Source organism: Arvicola amphibius, chromosome 1 (genome assembly GCF_903992535.2).
Source record: "Arvicola amphibius chromosome 1, mArvAmp1.2, whole genome shotgun sequence".
Lineage (NCBI taxonomy): Eukaryota > Metazoa > Chordata > Mammalia > Rodentia > Cricetidae > Arvicola > Arvicola amphibius.
The window spans coordinates 181,968,312-181,986,980 of NC_052047.1; the positions used below are offsets into that span (position 1 = coordinate 181,968,312).

Genomic DNA, 18,669 nt, shown 5'->3' on the forward strand with positions numbered 1-18,669 from the left:
CCATCCTATGGATGAGGAAACACACAGCACGGGCAAGCCACTGCTGCAGGGCCCCACGTCTAGCTCAGGGATAAGTCTCGACTAGACTCCCAGTGGTCTGTTCCCTGGGCTCTGTGCGCTCTGCCTGCAGCCTCCTGGTCATGTCGGTGTGCCAGTATTTCATGCGGTACCAGTGCTCTTATCCATGGCCAGACTGGGATTGTCCCCACTTTGGGGAGGCTAATAGTCTACCTCTCTCCCTCCAGATCGAGCGGCAGCTCTTTGAAGAGACCGTGAAGACCCTCAATGGTTTTTATGCGGAGGCTGAGAAGATTGGGGGCAGCTCCTACCTGGAGGGCTGCCTGGCCTGTGCCACAGCCTACTTCATCTTCCTCTGCATGGAGACGCACTATGAGAAGGTGGCACTTCCCCATCTCCCCTCCTCCAGCTTCCTTGCCACAGACTCATTCTTACAGACGACCCCTCTTTCTGCAGGTTCTCAAGAAGATCTCCCGTTACATCCAGGAGCAGAATGAGAAGGTCTTTGCGCCTCGAGGGCTTCTGCTCACGGATCCCGTGGAACGTGGGATGAGGGTTGTATCCTTCTGGGATCTTCTGTGTGAGAGCGTGGAGCTGTCTACCCAGTGGGGCCCTTGAGGATGTTACTAGGAAATAGGAGCCTCGCTAGGGTCCTTCCAGGGTTCCACACATTACTGGTCATAGGTGCCCCTCCCCTTTCAGTTAGTGGGGCCACTTGTGAGTTTCAGGCTTTATAGTTATTGAACTGCATGCAATTAGAGCTTAATATAAGACAGCCAACGTGTGAAGGCTTTGAAAACTATAATCTCAGATGATTTTCGTCTCATGCCCAGGAGTTGGGCCCATCTTACCCTCACATCTGTACGAGGACCCTGAAGGGAAACTGGCTATCCCTTCCCCTCAAGCAGCAGAGTGTTAAGTCAGGATTCAAGCCCAGGCTCTCTTAACCTGCAAGGCTGTCTGCTTCGGTAATCTCATTTAATATTCCGTGTTGAGCCCTACCACCCCCTGAACACAGATGAGAAGAATAAATTCCAGGATGGGATGCTCTTCTAGGGTGGCTGTCTTAGTGACAGGCTGTCAGGGGCTGGATGACAGTTCTGATGACCCCATTTGGAACCGTTGTTCAGGGGAGCAGCGCCCCTTTCAGTAGCCTAGAAACACACATTTGCGCATGCTTCTTTTTCGCTGGGCCCTAGTGTTGCACTTAGCACCCAGATACTCCATTAATTTGCACAGGAGTCCCAAGGCTCTGTTCGTGTCCCCAGTTTGCAAATGTGAAGGGGCTGGCCTAACTTGGGTGGGCCAGTAGCTATCAGCAAGTGGAAGTGCTTGTGTATGACACCATTTCCTGGCGCACCTGTGACTTAGGATCCCATAATGCATTTCGAGGAAGGCCAAACTCACATGGAATCCCATTGTGCACTCAGCCCTGTGTCCTCTCAGAAAAGGTTAGTTGAGGCAGGGGTTGGGACTTCAGGTCTTCTGGTCTCTGTTATTGGGCATAGCGGGCTTCAGTTACAGGCCTCATGATGGGTCTGTACCCACCTTTCCAATTAACAGCCGGGTGCTCGCAGCTCCTTAACCATCATCCCAGATTGAGATCTCCATCTATGAGGACCGGTGCAGCAGCGGCAGCTCCAGTAGCGGCAGTAGCAGTGGCAGCGGCAGCAGCAGCGCTGGCGGTGGCGGGGCGGGGGCTCGGTGACTGGCCGAGAGTCCCCGCAGGGAGGTGTATGGCCGGAGCGAGGGGCTGGCAGATCTGCGGAGGCTGCGTTACCAGAGCACCCGCTTCTGAGTCTTTCTCTGGACCCACCCTGCCGTGTGGAGCGGAAGGGAGGATGATTACCCGGTGTCCCGTGTTCCCAGTCCTTTGCCCGTTGGCAGGATCTTCCCCTTTCTGACCCTGGACTTTACTTTCTCCCATGGGGATGGTCCGGGTCATCAGAGCCAAGCCTTCCTTGGGAAGTCTGAGGGCGGGGGAGAGGGGGAAGCCAGCTTGGATGAACCCTCTCTTCCTTGCCTTCTAACTCCACTCTAAGGAGGACCCGGAGAACCCCCCCCCCCCCACCCGCATGATCCTTCACTCTCAAAGCCCCTGTCTACCTGGATTCTGCTCCCGGGGCTCTACAGCCCAATGCCACCATGGGGCTTGTCAATGATCCCACCTCCTCTTTGGAGATCTGGGGAGATGGGTGCCCTGGGAGCTATCCAGCTTCTCCTAAGGCGGTGGCTTTCCTGTCCTTCACTCAGAGCAGAAAGTCCTCCCAGCCTTGCCAAGAAGCACCCAACTCCGAGACTTTGCACCCACCAGGAGCTGGTTATGGGTGTTCTGCCTGGGATTCTGGGGGGGGGGTTCCACTGGGGTGTGGTAGAACCCTGTGGATGAACGCAGCTGGACAGCGCCTGAACTCCCGAACTGGAGTCAATTCCTGTATTACGTGTATACTGTGTGCTCAAATGTATGTATGTGAGTTAATGGGTGGGAAAGCATATGCGCGTGTGAGTATACAAGTGTATGAATGTGAGTGTATGTGTGTGACTGCACAAGTGTGAGTGTGTGTACACGTGTGCATATGAGTGAGAATAAATGCATGTGTGTGAGTATGAATATCTAAGTGTGCGCATGTGTGTGTAAGAGAGAGCATGTGTGTGTGAGAGAGAGCATGTGTGTGTGTGTGTGTGTGTGTGTGTATTGTGTAGAGAGAGACTACTCTGTGTGTTCTCTTTGGCTGCTGGGCTAATGACTACCATGTCCTGTCCTGTCACACAATGGTCTACAGCACCTCCCTGTGGGTCCCTCCTGGTCTTCTACAAGTCGGTGTCCTAAAGCTGGGCTGCTGCTGGACTGTTGCTCCTGGCCTTTCTCCCACCTCTGTCTCTATTGTGCACATTCTGATGGAGAAGAGCTGGGATCCTAGGGGAGCAGAGCCAACGTTTGGGTGGTTTTGGTGCCCTTCTTCCAGCCCCTGTAACATAGTGGGGCCACAGATGCTGCAAATTCAGCCTGCCTAAGTGTCAGGGCCCTGAAGTCCTGCAGGTGAGGCTCCCTGGACATTCAAGACAGTGTGCCTTGCAAGGGAAGAAGGGCTGGCCAGCCATTGGTGCTGTGGCTCTCAGGGGGAGCCAATGGGTGGCATCCTGGGGCCTGAATAGGTTCAGGAAACCGGCTGCCTACCTCAGCGGGCAGGAGGTGCTAGAACTGGACAGGAGACACCAGCCACTATAGGTAGCTTTCTGGAGCAGAGAGGGTCTTGTTCTCTGCTGGCCACAGCAGCAGCGTGTGATGTCAGGAAACTATGCAGAGAGATGGAGAGGGCTGGCCAAGCCCCTGAACCCTCAGGAAGTCTGAGCCTGCGAGCCCTGGTGCAATGAATCCCCTTCTTCCCAAGCTGCAGCTCCTCCCCCCCCCCCCCGACTCCTGGCAAAAGCCTGTGCCCTCCCTCCCTGCTGTATGACCTTGGGACACTGACATTGGGAAGGTTGGGAAGTGCAAAAATGGAGACCTTTTGTTTAATTCTTTTTCCAATAAAAAGCACTTGCCAGCTTGAGGCTCCATGCTGTTTCCACTGGTCCATGGTGATGGGCTTAGTTCTGCATCCCAGCTCATGCAGAGATGCTTGGCTGGGTGTGTACAGGAGAAGAAGTAGATGACACAGGACTGATGAACTCTCTCTCTCTCTCTCTCTCTCTCTCTCTCTCTCTCTCTCTCTCGCTTGTGGGTCAGTGGGGAGGTAGACATCCCACCTTTACCACTTCTTAATCCTTGGTGGATTTGTAGCTTTGTCTGGAGACAGTAGGCTCAGATGAAAGCTAAGCCAAAAGTAATTGATTAATGAGTTAGGTAGGGCCTGTTTCTTGAGCTTTTATTCTAGGTCAGGCACAGTCTGGGTTGAATCACACGGGCCATTCGTTACTGAAGGCTAGAATGGACTGGCAGGGTGGCTTAGCTGGTAAAGTACTTGCCATGCAGGCCTGATGGCCTAGGTTTGATCCCTGGAACCCAAGTAAAGGTGGAAGGAGAGAACCAACTCCACAAAATTGTCCTCTGACCTCTACACATGTGCACCATAAACATGCACAACTTCCCATCATATGCATACAGTAATTTTAGGGAAAGATTAGACAGCAGGTAGATATTAGAAACTAGCATAGCTCTGTCTTGGAAGTCATAAAACTAAGCATTTATTAACCACCTACGGAATACCAGATACTTTACTAAAACCATATTCTAGGGACAAGAGGGATTTAAAGATTAACTGAGTCTTCTCAAAGTAATGTGTCCCTAGTCATAGAGATGGTGGGTGAGTTAAAACAGGGATTTCCTCCCAGATAGGAAGTTGTCTGGGGTTGTGGTGGGGCTGGACCACACAGATCTTCTGGCCAGGATCTGATTCAGAGAGGACCTCATTAGGTCATAGGGACCACAGCTCTGGTCCTGGGGTTGGGGCCAAAGGGGAAGTGGTCTCTGGGTGGTGTGGAATAGAGCTCCAGGTAGCTCAGAAGTGGCTGCTTCGAAGGGACACCTGGCTCTGCACCTGAGCCCTGGGGAGCCTGGACCTTTGCCTCTGCTCAGTCTTGGCATGTGAGTGAGTGGGTTGGCAGGGAGGGTGGTGCTGGAGTTCTGCCTGGGTGGGAAGTTTGCTGTAGCCTGAGGTCAGGCTTGAACCTCAGCCAAGCTATTTAGTGAAGAAGCCCCGAAGAAGACTGGGGATTTACAAATTGGCAAAAATTCACCAACACCCCACTCCCAGGACTTGCCTGGTTAAGAGGCATTCAGCTCTTCCACGTTTAAATGGCAATGGTCACGGTGATAAATGGTAACTGTGCTGGAGAGATGGCTCAGCAGTGAAGAGCACTCCTAGAGGACCTGCATTCAGTTCTCAGCACCCACATGGCTGCTCACAACTGTAACTCTATCTCCAGGGGACCCAACACATTCTGGCCTCCTCTGGCACTAGGCACACACATAGTACAGAGATATGCGTGCAGGTAAACACACACACACATGCTTAAAGAAAATCTTTTTAAAAAGAAAAACGGTAGCTAGCATATGCCTAATGTTTATTGTTTGTCGGGTCCTAACTAGGTTCAGCCACAATGTCATTTGTGCTTAGGCCTTCTAGTGAGCTTTCCATGGTGTGAACATCTATCCCCATCTTACAGATGAGGCACATGCATGGAAGTTCAACTGCCCCAGTTTACACAGGAAGTAGCAGAGCTTGGCTTTAAGAAGAAACCTGCAAACTGCAGAAAGGGTCAGGCGTACATTCAGCTTTAAAGGCCCCTCAGTTACCCAGAGACTGGAGCTGCAGATTCCCAGGGAAGGACCTGCGGCTGTTTGGGTCTGGGTTCTGAAGCAGGCCTGGCACCTCCATACCCCAGTAGCACCAGATTCTGAGTGGGCTGTGCTTACAGGCATGTGGGACCCACAGGGACAGCCCAGTGAATGGCAAGGGAGACCTGACGGTGCAGATCTCATAAAGTGTGGCTTTCTCTGCTGCCTCTTAAAGCCAAGGCTTGTTCCCTCTGGCTGGCTGCAGCCTGTCGCTATTTCCCCCTTGACAACCAGACACAAGACCCCAAAGGACAGGTTACTCCTGGTCCCTTTTGAAAGGGACAACCATCCTGGTACACCCCATGCACGCTTTCAGTACATGGTCTTTCCTTGCTGCATGCGTTGGCTTTCTTCTTTGCTTTAGTTAAAGATAGGGCCCTTGTGACAAGAGGACCACAGAGTTTATAGAAGTTCGAGGTGCCGCCAAGTGGCAGGATCATGTACTGCACCCAAGAGTCAAAAGTCTGCAGAAAAGCCACTCAGGTACGGTTAAAACTTCCTCAGCCACCCTAGCTCAGCCAGCAGCTGTTGCTTGTGGCTTCTATAGGTGTGGGTCAAGGGAGGACCCGAGACAGCCACTCTTTCCCTCCGTGGCCAGTTTCAGCTGCGTCAGGAACTGCTAGTCTGGGAACCCCTCTCACATCCCATGTGGACCCTGTAGGAAGCACCTTCACCTTGCCTTTGCCTTCTATCCCCCTCAAGGACAAGCTGCTGAAAAATGTGGCCCCAAACATGACCAACACTTTGAGCTCTGGCTTACAGGCAGACTCAGTTTCCCCGTCCATCAAATAGGAAAGCGCTTTACACGGCCGTTCAGACCTAAGCCTGACACCTGGGTTAAAAACACTGGCACCACAAAAGTAATCAGACACAGCCTGGAACAGATTAAAAAACAGACACAGTTGTCTATGAAGGAAGAACTGACGTGGCTGTTCCGCTGTTGAGGGGTGGAGGAGAGGGGTCTGGGGACTCTTGGGCTCTCATTCTTCTGCTTCGGGGCCGGAGAGCTGGTAGCATAGGGATCTTGCTTCTTAGAAATTCACTGTACTGTACACATGAGATCTATGCATGTTTCTCTGTTTTATTGAATTAACCAAAGAAGTTTATTGGCTCCAAGATAGGAAGAGAAAGCACAACACCGGGATTCATGTTTTATTGAGGATCTATTAATACGCTTCATGTCAAACCAGACAATTGCAACTCAGCATGACATATGTATACACACGTGTACATGTGTGCACAGCTCCCGTTTGCTGTGTGCTGTGGATCTAAACAAAAATATGTGTTATGCTGAGAGTGAGGCTGTCAAAAGAGAAGGTCCCTGGTGCCTAAGAAAACCTCACTATGGCCTCACTATGTAGCTCTGGCCATCTGTAGACCAGGCTGGCCTCAAACACTCAGAGATCCACCTGCCTTTGCCTCCTAAGTGCTGGGATTAAAGGTGTGCACCATTGCGCCCAGCTACCAGTCCTTAACCTTAACCTCCACCTCCAAATCCTGCACTTATGATATAATCAGTGTCTTTGTCGGGGAGACACAATCCATTGCTCTCAGCAGATTCTCAAAGTACATAGGACCAACCTCAAATGGTTAAGGATAACTGGTTTCAAAGAATCAGAAAATGGCTAGAAATACGCCTTGTGTGAAATAGGTGGTCTGTAATGTCTCTCTTCTGGCTTTCAGAGTGTGGCCTTTGAGGGTTCCCACCCGTTTCTTCTCAGGTGACTCTAGGAGGCTCTATTTTCCCAGGCAGCGCCAAGGGCAGAGTACGTCGTGCTTGCAGCTCTTCTTTCAAGAGTTCCTTCAAAGGACCTGTCATTTCAGTGTCTGCAGGATGCAGGATGCAGGATGCAGGGTATAGCATCCCGGGGTAGCACCAGGGCTTGCTTTTGAATCAGGGATCACAGAGAGGAGATGAACCATTGTGAAGGTATCAGAAGGCGGCCCCATCCAGGTTCCTCCCACCCAGACCCCCAGCCATTCCCTTAGCTTCCCTGAGTCTACGCTTGCTCCTTGGTAAATCAGCAGCAATACGAGTGCATCGTTGTGAACGGTAATTGGTTTCCTCAATGTAAGATGCGAATGTTATTATGGAAGTGTCAGTGATTCCCTAATACATGCAGGAACATTCCTGAGCCTCATTACTCCGCTTGCTTCTCTAACACTCTGGTGGGTGTTGTACTCAGGATCTGATTTTATACACGAGGAAACCGATGTTCCAGATTGTTATGGAGCTTGGCGAGAGCCCACAGCCGAAAGACTCAGAGCGAAGATTCCAATCTAAGTCCCCGACTCCAAACCCTGCTGCATTCTATCTTAGCGTGCCACGGTCAGGCATAAGACGCCATTCTACCTGGGCTGACTCGTAAAGACAGATTCCAGGCCCAGGGTAAAGCACACGGGCAAACGCAGACACAGAAAAAAATTAGTTTTGGAGCGGGATGGAGGTGCTCGTTATTTTGGAGTAATTCAAGTTATTGATTTCTGTAATGGAAAAGTGATTGGGGACCAGCTACCACCTGAGAGCAGGGTTGCTCGATGCCTGGGAAGGAGGAAATATTACACAGATCTTACAAGGCCTCATATATAGTGAAGTTCCTTCCCTGCTACCCCCAATTAGTCAGTAAACCTTTCGAGTGTGGGGATCTTGTCTGACTCATGTCTGCTTCTCCCCTCCCCGCCCCAGGTGCCTGTCACAATGCCTTGCCTCTGGCACTGAATGGGAGACACAGCCCATCACTGGCTGGCAGGAAGAAGGAGAAGATGCAGCTTGTGCAATCTGAAGGCCCCTGGGCACTGGGCTGCTGAGAAGCCGTGCAGATAGATACAATGAACTGCAAATGGCCACCAAATAACTCAATTAAAGGTAGAGGCAAGGGTCTGGCCTCTCCCGTGCTAGCAACAGCTCTCAATAAGGTCACCTGGCTGTAATCTTCTGGGAGAGAGGGAGAGGAAAAATGCATTCTGCCTCAACTCAGCCCTCACCCATACTGCCTGAATGTCAGGACTTCAAGCAGGAAAAATCCTTTTGGACTGTTATTTATTTATTTATTTTTTGGTCTGGAATTCTAGGCCTAGGTCTTAAGAGGGTACAGTACCTTGGGCGGATGGATGGACAGATGGATGGAAGGATGGCCGGAGGAAAGGTGGATTGACAGATATGTGGTTGGATACAGAGAAGGTGGCTTCAGGGAAATGACTGATGGATCAGAATGAGTGAGAGGGCTGCGGGCAGGAGATGGATGTTTGCAGACCCTGGAGAGGCAGGAGAATGGATGAGTACTGATTGGCCCTGTGCTCCCCACAGCTGTTCAAAACACAGGCCTGGACTCTTCAAAGCAAAGATTCTGTGTTTACCCCATTCCCCAATGAAGTCAGCATTTGTAACTGAGTGACGGATGGGTCTTGCTGGGAAGGAGTCTTACAGGTCTAGTGTGGCCTGGTTAATGACTTATGGAGTGTTGTAAAATCAGGGCCCGCGAGAAGTGAAACCAGGAGTTGGAGGGCTTGGGACAGATTTTATAATCAGCTCCACATCCCATCGGTCGGGTGTTGCACCCACCTGGAGGGAGCCTCGCTTCCTCAGGGCTGTTACTCCTGCCTTTGTGGATGGAGAACCGAGGCTTAGAGGGGAAATGCCTTGCTTCACTTCAGAGTGTGGAGGTGGACTGCCCGGCATGCAAACCCGAGGCTTTGATCCCAGAGTCTCTTAGTGAAGGGAGAATTTCAAGGATAGATGGATAGAAGGGTCACTGGGGTCTTATGCTAGGTCTCTAAAGAGAAACATGGCATCTGGCACATGGGAAACCTCCTGCATGGGCTGAGGTATTGTGACTTTCTAATGATTGTTTTCTGGAGACAGTCCCAAAGCCCTCTTCTCTCTCTTTCCTGTATTGCCTGGAACATCAGGGTTGAGTTGCACATATGGTTTGCACATCTGGTTTGCACGCCCGGTTTTGCCTTCTTCCATTTGGTTTGTGCCTGTTCCTTTGCCATGCAGGAGCATCCGGGAGCTAGGGTGTGTTTCTCCTTCCCCAGCAGCTCCACAGATGGAAGTCGGCTCTTAGCTTGGAGAGGCGTCCAGCCACTCTGAGGTAGGTTTCTTTGTGGTTGCTCTGGGGAGGGCCATACAGAGGGGCTATCTTTAGGGGAACAATTGGCTGCAGTTGGGTTTTCTTCTTTCCTGCAGGCTGGGGTGGCAGTATGGCACCTGGGTTCTGAGCAGGGTTTCCTAGGAAGTGATGACATTCTCCTCACTAGCTCCTTATTCTCAGTCTCACGGTGCCTCCTGGAGTGGGTACCTTTTATCTTAGGTGCTTCCAGGATGGAGTGCAAGACTTTTTTTTTTTTTGTCACTTGGTGGGAGGGCCCAGTACTACCCACTTACTACCCAAACTGTGGCCACTGAAACACTGGAGCTTTCTGGGAAAGGAAGTGGGGAGTGGCCTAGCCTGAGCTCTTCAAAAGAGCCATGGGCAGTGTGGCCCAGAGGAGGACTACCAAGCAGCAGAGTCTGTGGGCCTCGGTCTCTCTGTCTGCAAAGAACGGGGCAGGCCTAGATGACTTCTCAGGTGCCTGGGCTCTACATGCTCGAGGAGTCTGTTAGTGTTGACAGAGTATATCTAGAAGAGTCCCATAGCTCTTGGAAACCTCTGTCCTGTGTGGCCCAGCTGACCTCATGCCCGCTCTGCTTTGTTTACCTTGTCATATGACTGTTCTCTTTGGGAACGATGCTGTGTGAGCACTATGCCGAACCTGGCATACCTTAGGGCCAGGGAGGTAGGCTTTGCCCCCTCGATGGCCGTTTGTGGTCCTGCGATCTCTTTCTCACTAACCTGCAAGCATCCTGGGGCAGCCGTATCCATATCTCCTCTTGCACACCCATGGGTGTTCTAGGTGGGGAAGCATGGGAATTTTGACATCAGATAGAACCTGGCTCCATCATCAATTTTAGTATTTATTAATAATCAGATCTCTAACTTATTGGAGGCATGCCAGACACGGTGCCAAGTTTAATACAATAACTGAGGTATTGGTTAGTGCTAAAACTCAAGTTTAATAAATAACTGTCAACTTCATACCCATTTTAGAGACGAGAAACTGAGGTTCAAGAATACTCTACCTACTTTAAATCTTTTTTCAAATGCCTTTACCCCTCCCCCCGGGAGGTTGAACACTCTGGCCCACCTTACTTAAAGTAACAGCCTGCCTCTACCCAGGAACCCACGAATAGCCTTAGTGCCATTCATCTTCCCTGACACACTTGGCATTTTCTAGTGCATAAGAACTCCCTCCCCATTGCCCCCTACCCGTGTTTATGTGAACACGCCTTGCCGTATGTCAACAGGGAAGGGATGTCCCCTGTTGTGGTCACAGATGAATATCTAAGGCCACCAGAATGATGCGCAGCAGTTAGTAGGTGTGCAGCTGAATACAAGTGAACAATTGGTTATACGACTCCCTCAGGCACACATTTCCTGGAGATTGGCAGCACAAGGCTGGAGAACCCAGGCTGCGGAGTAGAGAGTCAGGGGGTCTCCTCAGCCAGCTGTGACTCTGTGTACCTTACTCCTCCTGAGCCTCAGTTTCCTTGGTAATGGAGTAGGCTAGGAGCATTTGCCTTGCGGGATGGTGTGAGGATTGATGGAGACACGCATATAAAGTTCTTGGCATATAGTGAGCATTCCATAAATGCTAGCTTCTCACCCGAGGATGTTCTTGTCTCTTCTTGCTTCTCATCCCTCCTCGGATGGCCTTCCCTCCGATCTCTTCAGTGCTCAACAGCAGTGCTTAAGAGGACAGAGCTGCTAAGGGTGAGGGACAATGGGATTATCTCTCCTGTCAACTAGCCCTAGCTATCCTTCTTCTTCCTCCTTCCAGGATGTGCTGTTGCCAAGGAGACACAGCCTCAGCCCCTGGCAGGTTTCTGACTCCCTGTGGCTTGGTCACTAGCTTCACAAAAGGAATGAGACACTGGTGACCGAGGGCAGGGAGGTAAAGGGAGAGACTTGACTGTCCTCCCGGGCTGGAAGTCTGGTACAGAGTCTGGAATCTCTGGTCCTTTGAGATAATGAAGTGCTCTTTCTCTGTCTCCATGTGGTTCTTGGAGGCTGTGATGGAGTTCTTGCTCAGTCCAGCAGCATTGGCCAGGATGTGATGCCCAAGCCCTGGGAGGGGGCCATAGCAGCCAGAGTGACTCATAATCCAACTCCTGGCCCTCAGAATGGCACCTTCCCAGAGTAGGGCCAGCGATTGTGGCGATGGAGGTGGCCTGGTATGGGATTCTCCATGTTGCACTGGAGGAAGTGGCCAGGCTGGCCTGATGAGGACGCTCTCCACATGGGTGTGGCCTGCTCTTCCTTCAGGCTGTGGTGTGACCTTGGTACGACTTCTTCAGATCTCAGCTCTCTGGGGACCCTGTTTCTCCCTTCCCACCTGGCCCTTGACTCTGGGTAACATGTGGCTTTTGCACAAACTGGTTGGCTACCTGAACCAAGTGGGTAGGCATGGCAGGTAAGCCTGGAGGTGGGAGAGTCAGAATGCCCGGGACGCCATCCCACCTTTGCCTGTCCCAGCTGTGTGAGCCTAAGGAACCACTTAACTTATCCGAGTAACTAGGATAATTATAGCACTTTCCCCTAGGGATTGCTGCAAGGATTAAGCAAGTTGGCTCTTGTAAAGAGTTTATATCCGACCCAGACACATGGAGCTAACTCATTGAAAGCTATTATTGCCATTCTGAGGGAAGACATTCCTGGAGGAGGCTGCATCAGACAGAATAAAAGTGGTATTATTATTGTAGTTATTATTTTGGGGGGTTCTCTTGAAAAGAAAATCGGGCCTGGCTTAGCTGGAGTGGATCATGAGTTATTCACTTGCCCTGAAGGTCTTTTCTATTTTTTAATTTTTAAAAATTCCACCACAAGCTGAAAAAGATATCAGGAACCTAAGTGGGCCTACGGGATGGAAGAAAAATAGATGTGTGTGTGTGTTTGTGTGTGTGTTTGTGTGTGTGTATGTGTGTGTTTGTGTGTGTATATGTGTGTGTGTTTGTGTGTGTGTATGTGTGTGTGTTTGTGTGTATTTGTGTGTGTATGTGTGTGTTTGTGTGTGTGTATGTATGTGTGTGTTTGTGTGTGTATGTGTGTTTGTGTGTTTGTGTGTGTGTTTGTGTGTGTGTATGTGTGTGTGTGTTTGTGTGTATGTGTGTGTGTTTGTGTGTATGTGTGTGTTTGTGTGTGTGTGTTTGTGTGTGTGTGTTTGTGTGTGTGTGTGTTTGCTCTCAGATGCTCAGAAGTGGACAGTGAGAATTCAGATGCCATGAGTCTGGAAGAGGAACCAGAAGGGAAGATGGGGGATGGGAGCACTGGTCTGGCCCACACATCTGTGGCTGACAATGCCCAGGCTGTGAAGGTCTGGAGCTAGAGGTACCTGGTTCAAATACCTGGATTCCTGGCAAGTGGTGGGCCCTGGGCTTGGGGGCAGGTGAAGTTAAGTTGCTTCAGAGTCTGTTTGTCTTCTGTAGAGTTTAGCTTTGTATGCTTTTTTCCTACTGAAATCATCTTGGGTGTAGAAGACTTGACCTTCTCACTGGAGGGAGCTTGTCATCGTTCTCACAAGAATACCCATGCGGGTCTCAATAAACACTTGCTGAATGAACGTGTGGATGAATGAATGGCTGGAGTTTGCGTCTGTGTGCGGTAACCCGTGAATCTAGCTAGGCTTTTAAGAAAGCCCTTATGGTCCCCCTCCCACCCTTATGCTTGGCTTTTCCATCTGGCTGGAGGGAAGGCAGTGTGTGGGGCGTATCAACCATGTTATTTTTAATCACCGCTATAAACCTAGAGCCTTGCCCAGGCCCTATTGCAGATCATGGCTTCCAACAATAGCTGCTGAATGCATGTACCCCATGGGATACCTTCTAACCCTTAACAGCTAGGGAGCCTGGGATGCCGCTTTGTGACTCATCTGACCTGCCCACAAGGTAGAGCGACCTGAAACGCAGTGTGCCAGGCAGTTCAGGCAGCCGCTGAAGTTAGCTGACACTCTGAAGCTCCTGGTGTCCTTGGCAGGCTGTCTTACTAGCTTTTCCGACCCCCACCTCCATTGCTCACGCTGTTGTGTGTGGGCAGTCAATGGAGCTTGTCATCTTGTCATTTCCTACAGTGGCTGCCTTTGCAGCCAGTCTCTGAGGCCGAGGGCCTTCCTCATCTAGATATCTTAGATCTGCTTGCTCATTTCTGAGAAGGGTGAACACGGAAACATCTAAGCAGCGAGTGCTCGCCACTCACCCTCAACAAGATGGTGGGAAAGGGCCGCAGACCTGGCTCGGGGACCAGCTGCCTCTGTGACCCTGGGCAGGGCGACCTCAATCACTTCATCTCTCTGAGGCTTATGTCTGGGCTCTTTCAGATCTTTAATTCTCTGTCGATACACAGGGATGGCACGGGTGGAAGTAGAGCGATTTTTAAGTTGTTATGTGCTTCCCGGGGAAATTGTAGCGGTTTTCATTTTAAAACTTTTCATTTAGGCTCTGGTTCCGAGTGTAAAAACAGCACTAGCTACAAGGAATTCATATTTTGTGATTTATTGGGAGTATTATTATGGTATCAGAAACGGGTAGTTTTTTTGCTAAATATGTTTTTAAAAGGCTTGCTGCATTCTTAAGCATGATTTTATTATATCTTCAAGCGACTTTTTTTCCCCCCATGAAGAATATATCTGTGATTTACAATGTGCCCTCACTACCAGAGCTGGTGGAGAGCGTGTGCTGTGGTATTACATCACCCCAAAGGGTACTCTGGCTACAGGCGCTTCCAGGCTCCTAAGCATACTGCAAAAGCTGGGTGGTTAGGTTCTTTCTGAAAACCAGGACTGTGGGAGATTAGCCACACCTATGTCCGGTGGCACAGGGAGGAGCTGGGGAGGAAAGGAGGTGAATGGATATACTGACCCAACTCTCTTGCCACTTATGAAAAGGGAATGGAGACCCAGAGCGGAGAAGAGAATGCCCCCAAGTGAACGGCCCGGCCCGGGACACTGCTCCTGGGTCTGCCCTTCGCCCACCCACAAGCCTTGCCTGGTCCTCCAAGTGCAACGCTGTTTCACACGCTGGTGCCAGGATCTGGTGCTCCCCTTAGGTCGTGGCTTGTTTTCACGTCCCTCCTGGTGGAAGCGGCCCGGCCCAGCGAATTCAGCTTTCCAACCAGCATGTTCTCGCTCAGGCGCCCCGCCCCCACTAGCTAGGCGCTAATATGCAGCAGAGAGTTTATTGGCATAGTTTCTCCAGAAAAGAGGCTGGAAGACTTGGCACGTTCAAACTTAAGCATTTTTATCAAGAGCCCCAAAGGTCCACCCTTCCCCTTCCCATCACCACCACCAACGCAATAAGGCTTTCATAATCATAGGAAATCAGGTTGTACAAAGCAGCAACAGCACAGGCCAAAGGAGCAGGCACATGATACATCACTGAATCAACTGAGCAAGCAACTGCCCGGGAGCCATCTTTGTTAAGGGCAAAATAAGCCGCTCACAACGATACAGAAATGACTGGACTGTCCTGGTTCTTCGGAAGAAACGAGGGATGGGGTAGAGGAGACACTTTCCTTTTCTGTTTTCTCAGAAAACATGCAAAGAAAGGCTTCACAAACAACTAGGGTCATGCCAGTATTTCCCAAACTTCCCTTCTCAAAGATGGCCACCCCCACTGTCCACTCGAAGGAGCACGTGGCAAAATCTATTGGGTATGGAGAGAGGTAGGCAGCAGGAGAGATATAGTTTTCCACAAAGGTTGTGAGTTTTGTTTTTTTTTTTCCTTTATTGATGGAATTTAAAGTGCATATAACTGAAGGCAAAGTCCAAGGCCTAGCGGAAGATATGAGGCTTGAGAGAGAGGCTCAGAGATTCTAAAGGCAGCCGAAGAATACCCACCTAAAAAGGCCACTTGAGCTGCAAAAAACGAAAGGGTGGGGAGGTAGAAAACGGGAAGAAAAGAGGGTTGGTTGGGAGGAAGGAGGTAAGACAAACACCAGTTCAGAAATTCTGCCAAAGGTCACTTGGAGGAGCTACTTTCCACCCCAGCTATAAGAATACCCACTGACCTCTAGGCCAGAACACTTGCCTCAGGAGATGTGAGGGGAGTGAGAACCACAGGACAGGAAACAGCACCCCGGGGGTCCTTCAGGTGGGGCAGTAGTGAGGGGGCCTCTCCAAGCCTGACATGGTCTCCCCTGGAGAACTGATGTGAGTCTAGGAGCCTCTATCAGTCCAGGGGAAGCAGGGGCTAAGGAGCATGGTCTGGAGCCCACCCAGAGAGCCCTGCTCTCCCTGGAATGTGGCCAGAGTTCCACTTACCCACACAGGCTGTGCCATCTTCATTGGGCTCATAACCCCGATTGCATCTCTTATTGGTCCGGCACCTGTAGCTCCCATAGGTGTTGACACACACGGGCTTGTCTCGAGGGCATACGAACGGGAACTGGATGCATTCGTTGGTGTCTGCAAGGGAAAGAGAAACGCTCACCAGGGAGAGGTGGGCAGTGTGTCCTGGCTTAGGATTTGTCTGCCCGCCTGCCCTGTGATCCCAGGTATGTCCCTTTTCCTTGCTGGGCCTGCCTCTCCACCTCAGCGCCCTTGGATAGCTTCTCCTGTCCTTGAACCTCGCATATTGGGAGCACTCAGGCTTCATCCTGGGTCCTTTCTATAGATCACACTTTTTCTAGATAAACTCTTTAAATGCAGATGACTGTAAACTTCCTGCCTCCAGCCACAACCTTTCCTTTGGGCTCCACGCTCGTGAATCCAATCACCAATGGCCTCCATGGCAGTTCCACCTGGATGTCTAATACACGCCTCAGACTGATCATTTCCAAAATGGAGCTCTGATTTCCCTCAGCCCCAAGCCTCTTCTGTCCCCTCTCCATCCTCCACCGTTCTGTCAATGCCACCACCAACTGCTCAGCCACGCCAGCAGAAATCAGACATTTCCCCAGCCTCCCGTTTCCTCACCCCACGGTGCAATCCACTCTGCCCTGAAGCAGGCCTCTCATCTATTCTCCTTCCTCACTGCCGCCACCCTATGCCCAGCCCCCAAGGTCTCTTGCCTGGATGTCTGCAGCGGCTGCCTTACAGGCCTCCTGGCTTCCAGGCTTCCCTTCAATCCAGCCTGCAATTCAGCAGCCAGAGTGATCTTTTCAAAATGTGAATCCCATCAGGTCACTCTCCTGCTTAGCTCCCAAGGGCCTAAGAACAAAGCCCAGACTCCTTCCGGGATGACCCTCCTTGACCTGTGCTACCCTATACCTCATTTCAACCAGAAGGGCGCCTCTGACATCTCTGTGACGAGCTCGTGCCCTTGGCCTTTGTTCTTCCTCTGCCAGGCAAGTTCTCCCCTCAGCTCCTTCTGGGGCTCCAAATCCTGTGGTCTCCTCACCAGTGGCTCTTTTTGACTTCTCTGCTCAGACAGTGCCCGGGCTGCACCTTGCTGACAGGGTCCCTAAACCACTTTCTCACACCATGGAGTCCTGTGTCTGAGGTCTGACCCCCTCCACCAGGATGCGAACCCCTCAGGTAAGGAACTAGATTACATCCCCAGAGCTGGACACGGTGCTTTAGTAGGGGACCTTCTGGGTGACAGAAAGGAAGGATTGCAGGGCCAGTGATCTCAAAGGGTCCTCTCAGCATGTAGAGAAGACTCCAAAGTTTTATGTGCCTGTGCTGTCCATTTATCATGTGACCAGAGTGGCACACAGACAGTATGGGGGAGTCATGTCTTCCCTTAGGCACCTATACTTCATCCTGCAGTCCTGTGCCCAGACAGTATCCTCCATGGGCACACTGACCCCTTTCTGTGGCTGTCCTACTCATCGTCCCCCAGGTCCCAGACTGACCTCGATTTCTCTGTCCCACCTGGGATCTACCCCAGATGATTAACACCCCCCTTTGCACCTCCCTGCGTATGCCATCCCTGGCCCCACATATATAGTCGTCAGCTGTTCATATGCAGGCCACTCTATTTACTGGCTGTGAGCTCCACAATGATGTAGGAGGGTCTTCTGTTTTGTGTTGATTTCATTGGTTAATAAAGAAACTGCCTTGGCCATTTGATAGGCTAGCCCTTAGGTGGGTGGAGTAGACAGAACAGAATGCTGGGAGGAAGAGGGAAGTGAGGCATTCGCCATGCCTCTCCTCTCTGGGACAGACGCTATGGAGCCAGCTACCAGGTCAGACATGCTGAATCTTTCCCAGTAAGCCACCACCTTGTGGTGCTACACAGATTATTAGAAATGGGTTAAGCAAGGTGTGAGAATTAGCCAGTAAGAGCTAGAGCTAATGGGCCAAGCAGTATTTAAATGAATACAATTTGTGTGTTGTTATTTCGGGTGTAAAGCTAGCCGTGTGGGATCCGGGCGGGATGAAAAACAGGCCTGCTCGTCACATCACTACAAATCACTACACCACAAGAGTGGGCTGTGTCTATTTTCTCTGGGTCTGAGGAAGAAAGAATCCACACCCTATGTCCTTGTTACAAATCAAGATGTAAGGCTTTGGGTTGGACATCTTATGGACCCTGGGCTGCTAGACGCCCCCCCCCCCTCCATAGCATAATTGGGAGACTTGAGAAAGTCATGAGACCCTCACTGCCCTGGCATCTGGAAGCTACCACCCTCCCCTGTACTGTACCCAGCTGCAGTCTCCTGTCTACACGGTGATCACAGTCCACACCCTGTTGTGCCCGAATGCCTCCTACAGTCAGCTCTGCCTCCATGGGTCTGTCAGTCTCCTGGCTGACTGCTCCTCAGTCTGGCCATAGAACGTTTCTGCTCTGCTTCTGGCAGGGTGAAGCTTATCCATCACTGTCCGAGTGTCTGTGTGGCAGTGTGTGCCATCCGCAGGTTTGTTCTCCCGCTATTCATGGCAGGCAGGGATTGCCAATGCCCAGCAGCGAAATGAGTCAGCCTGCAGTTGCTAAAGTCACTCTCACCTTGGCGAGGTATGAGGTGACTGTCTTGGCAAATGGATCGCTAAGGACCGATAGCACCTTCCTCTCCCTGTCTTTCTAGCCCCTGTCTGTGTCTCGGGCCTTGGTAGGTCAGGCTGAGAGTCCCCAGGAAGATCCATCCCAGCCTCTGCCCCGACCTCTGATGCCTATAGGTGACTCACCCATGCAATGGCCATTGTCCTGCTGGGAGAATCCTTGTCCGCACTGCAAGGTGGCAGAAGCAGAGACACTTGTGAGTTGAGAGGCCTCAGCTCAGGTCCCCTCTTTGTCACAGCCACAGAGCAGCTGTCACCCTGATTACAGTATGAGAGAT

The 18,669-nt window shown here is 51.1% G+C and overlaps 1 protein-coding gene across 3 annotated transcripts in view; it reads right to left on the bottom strand.

Moving 5' to 3' along the window:
- Positions 1 to 1,606: 1,606 nt before the first annotated feature.
- The window catches only part of Crtac1 (cartilage acidic protein 1), a 136,211-nt gene continuing 119,148 nt past the window's right edge, over positions 1,607 to 18,669 (bottom strand). Inside the window, exons 12-14 of one of the 3 annotated variants that reach the window (XM_042055788.1) lie at positions 18,518 to 18,560; positions 15,712 to 15,853; positions 1,607 to 1,742 (exon numbers count right to left, since the gene is read on the bottom strand). In XM_042055788.1, coding sequence (XP_041911722.1) covers positions 1,607 to 1,742; positions 15,712 to 15,853; positions 18,518 to 18,560 — 321 coding nt within the window. Of the gene's footprint in view, positions 1,743 to 15,185; positions 15,305 to 15,709; positions 15,854 to 18,517; positions 18,561 to 18,669 lie in introns of those variants that run through there. The other 2 variants (XM_038343832.1, XM_038343825.1) reach the window with 2 other exon arrangements.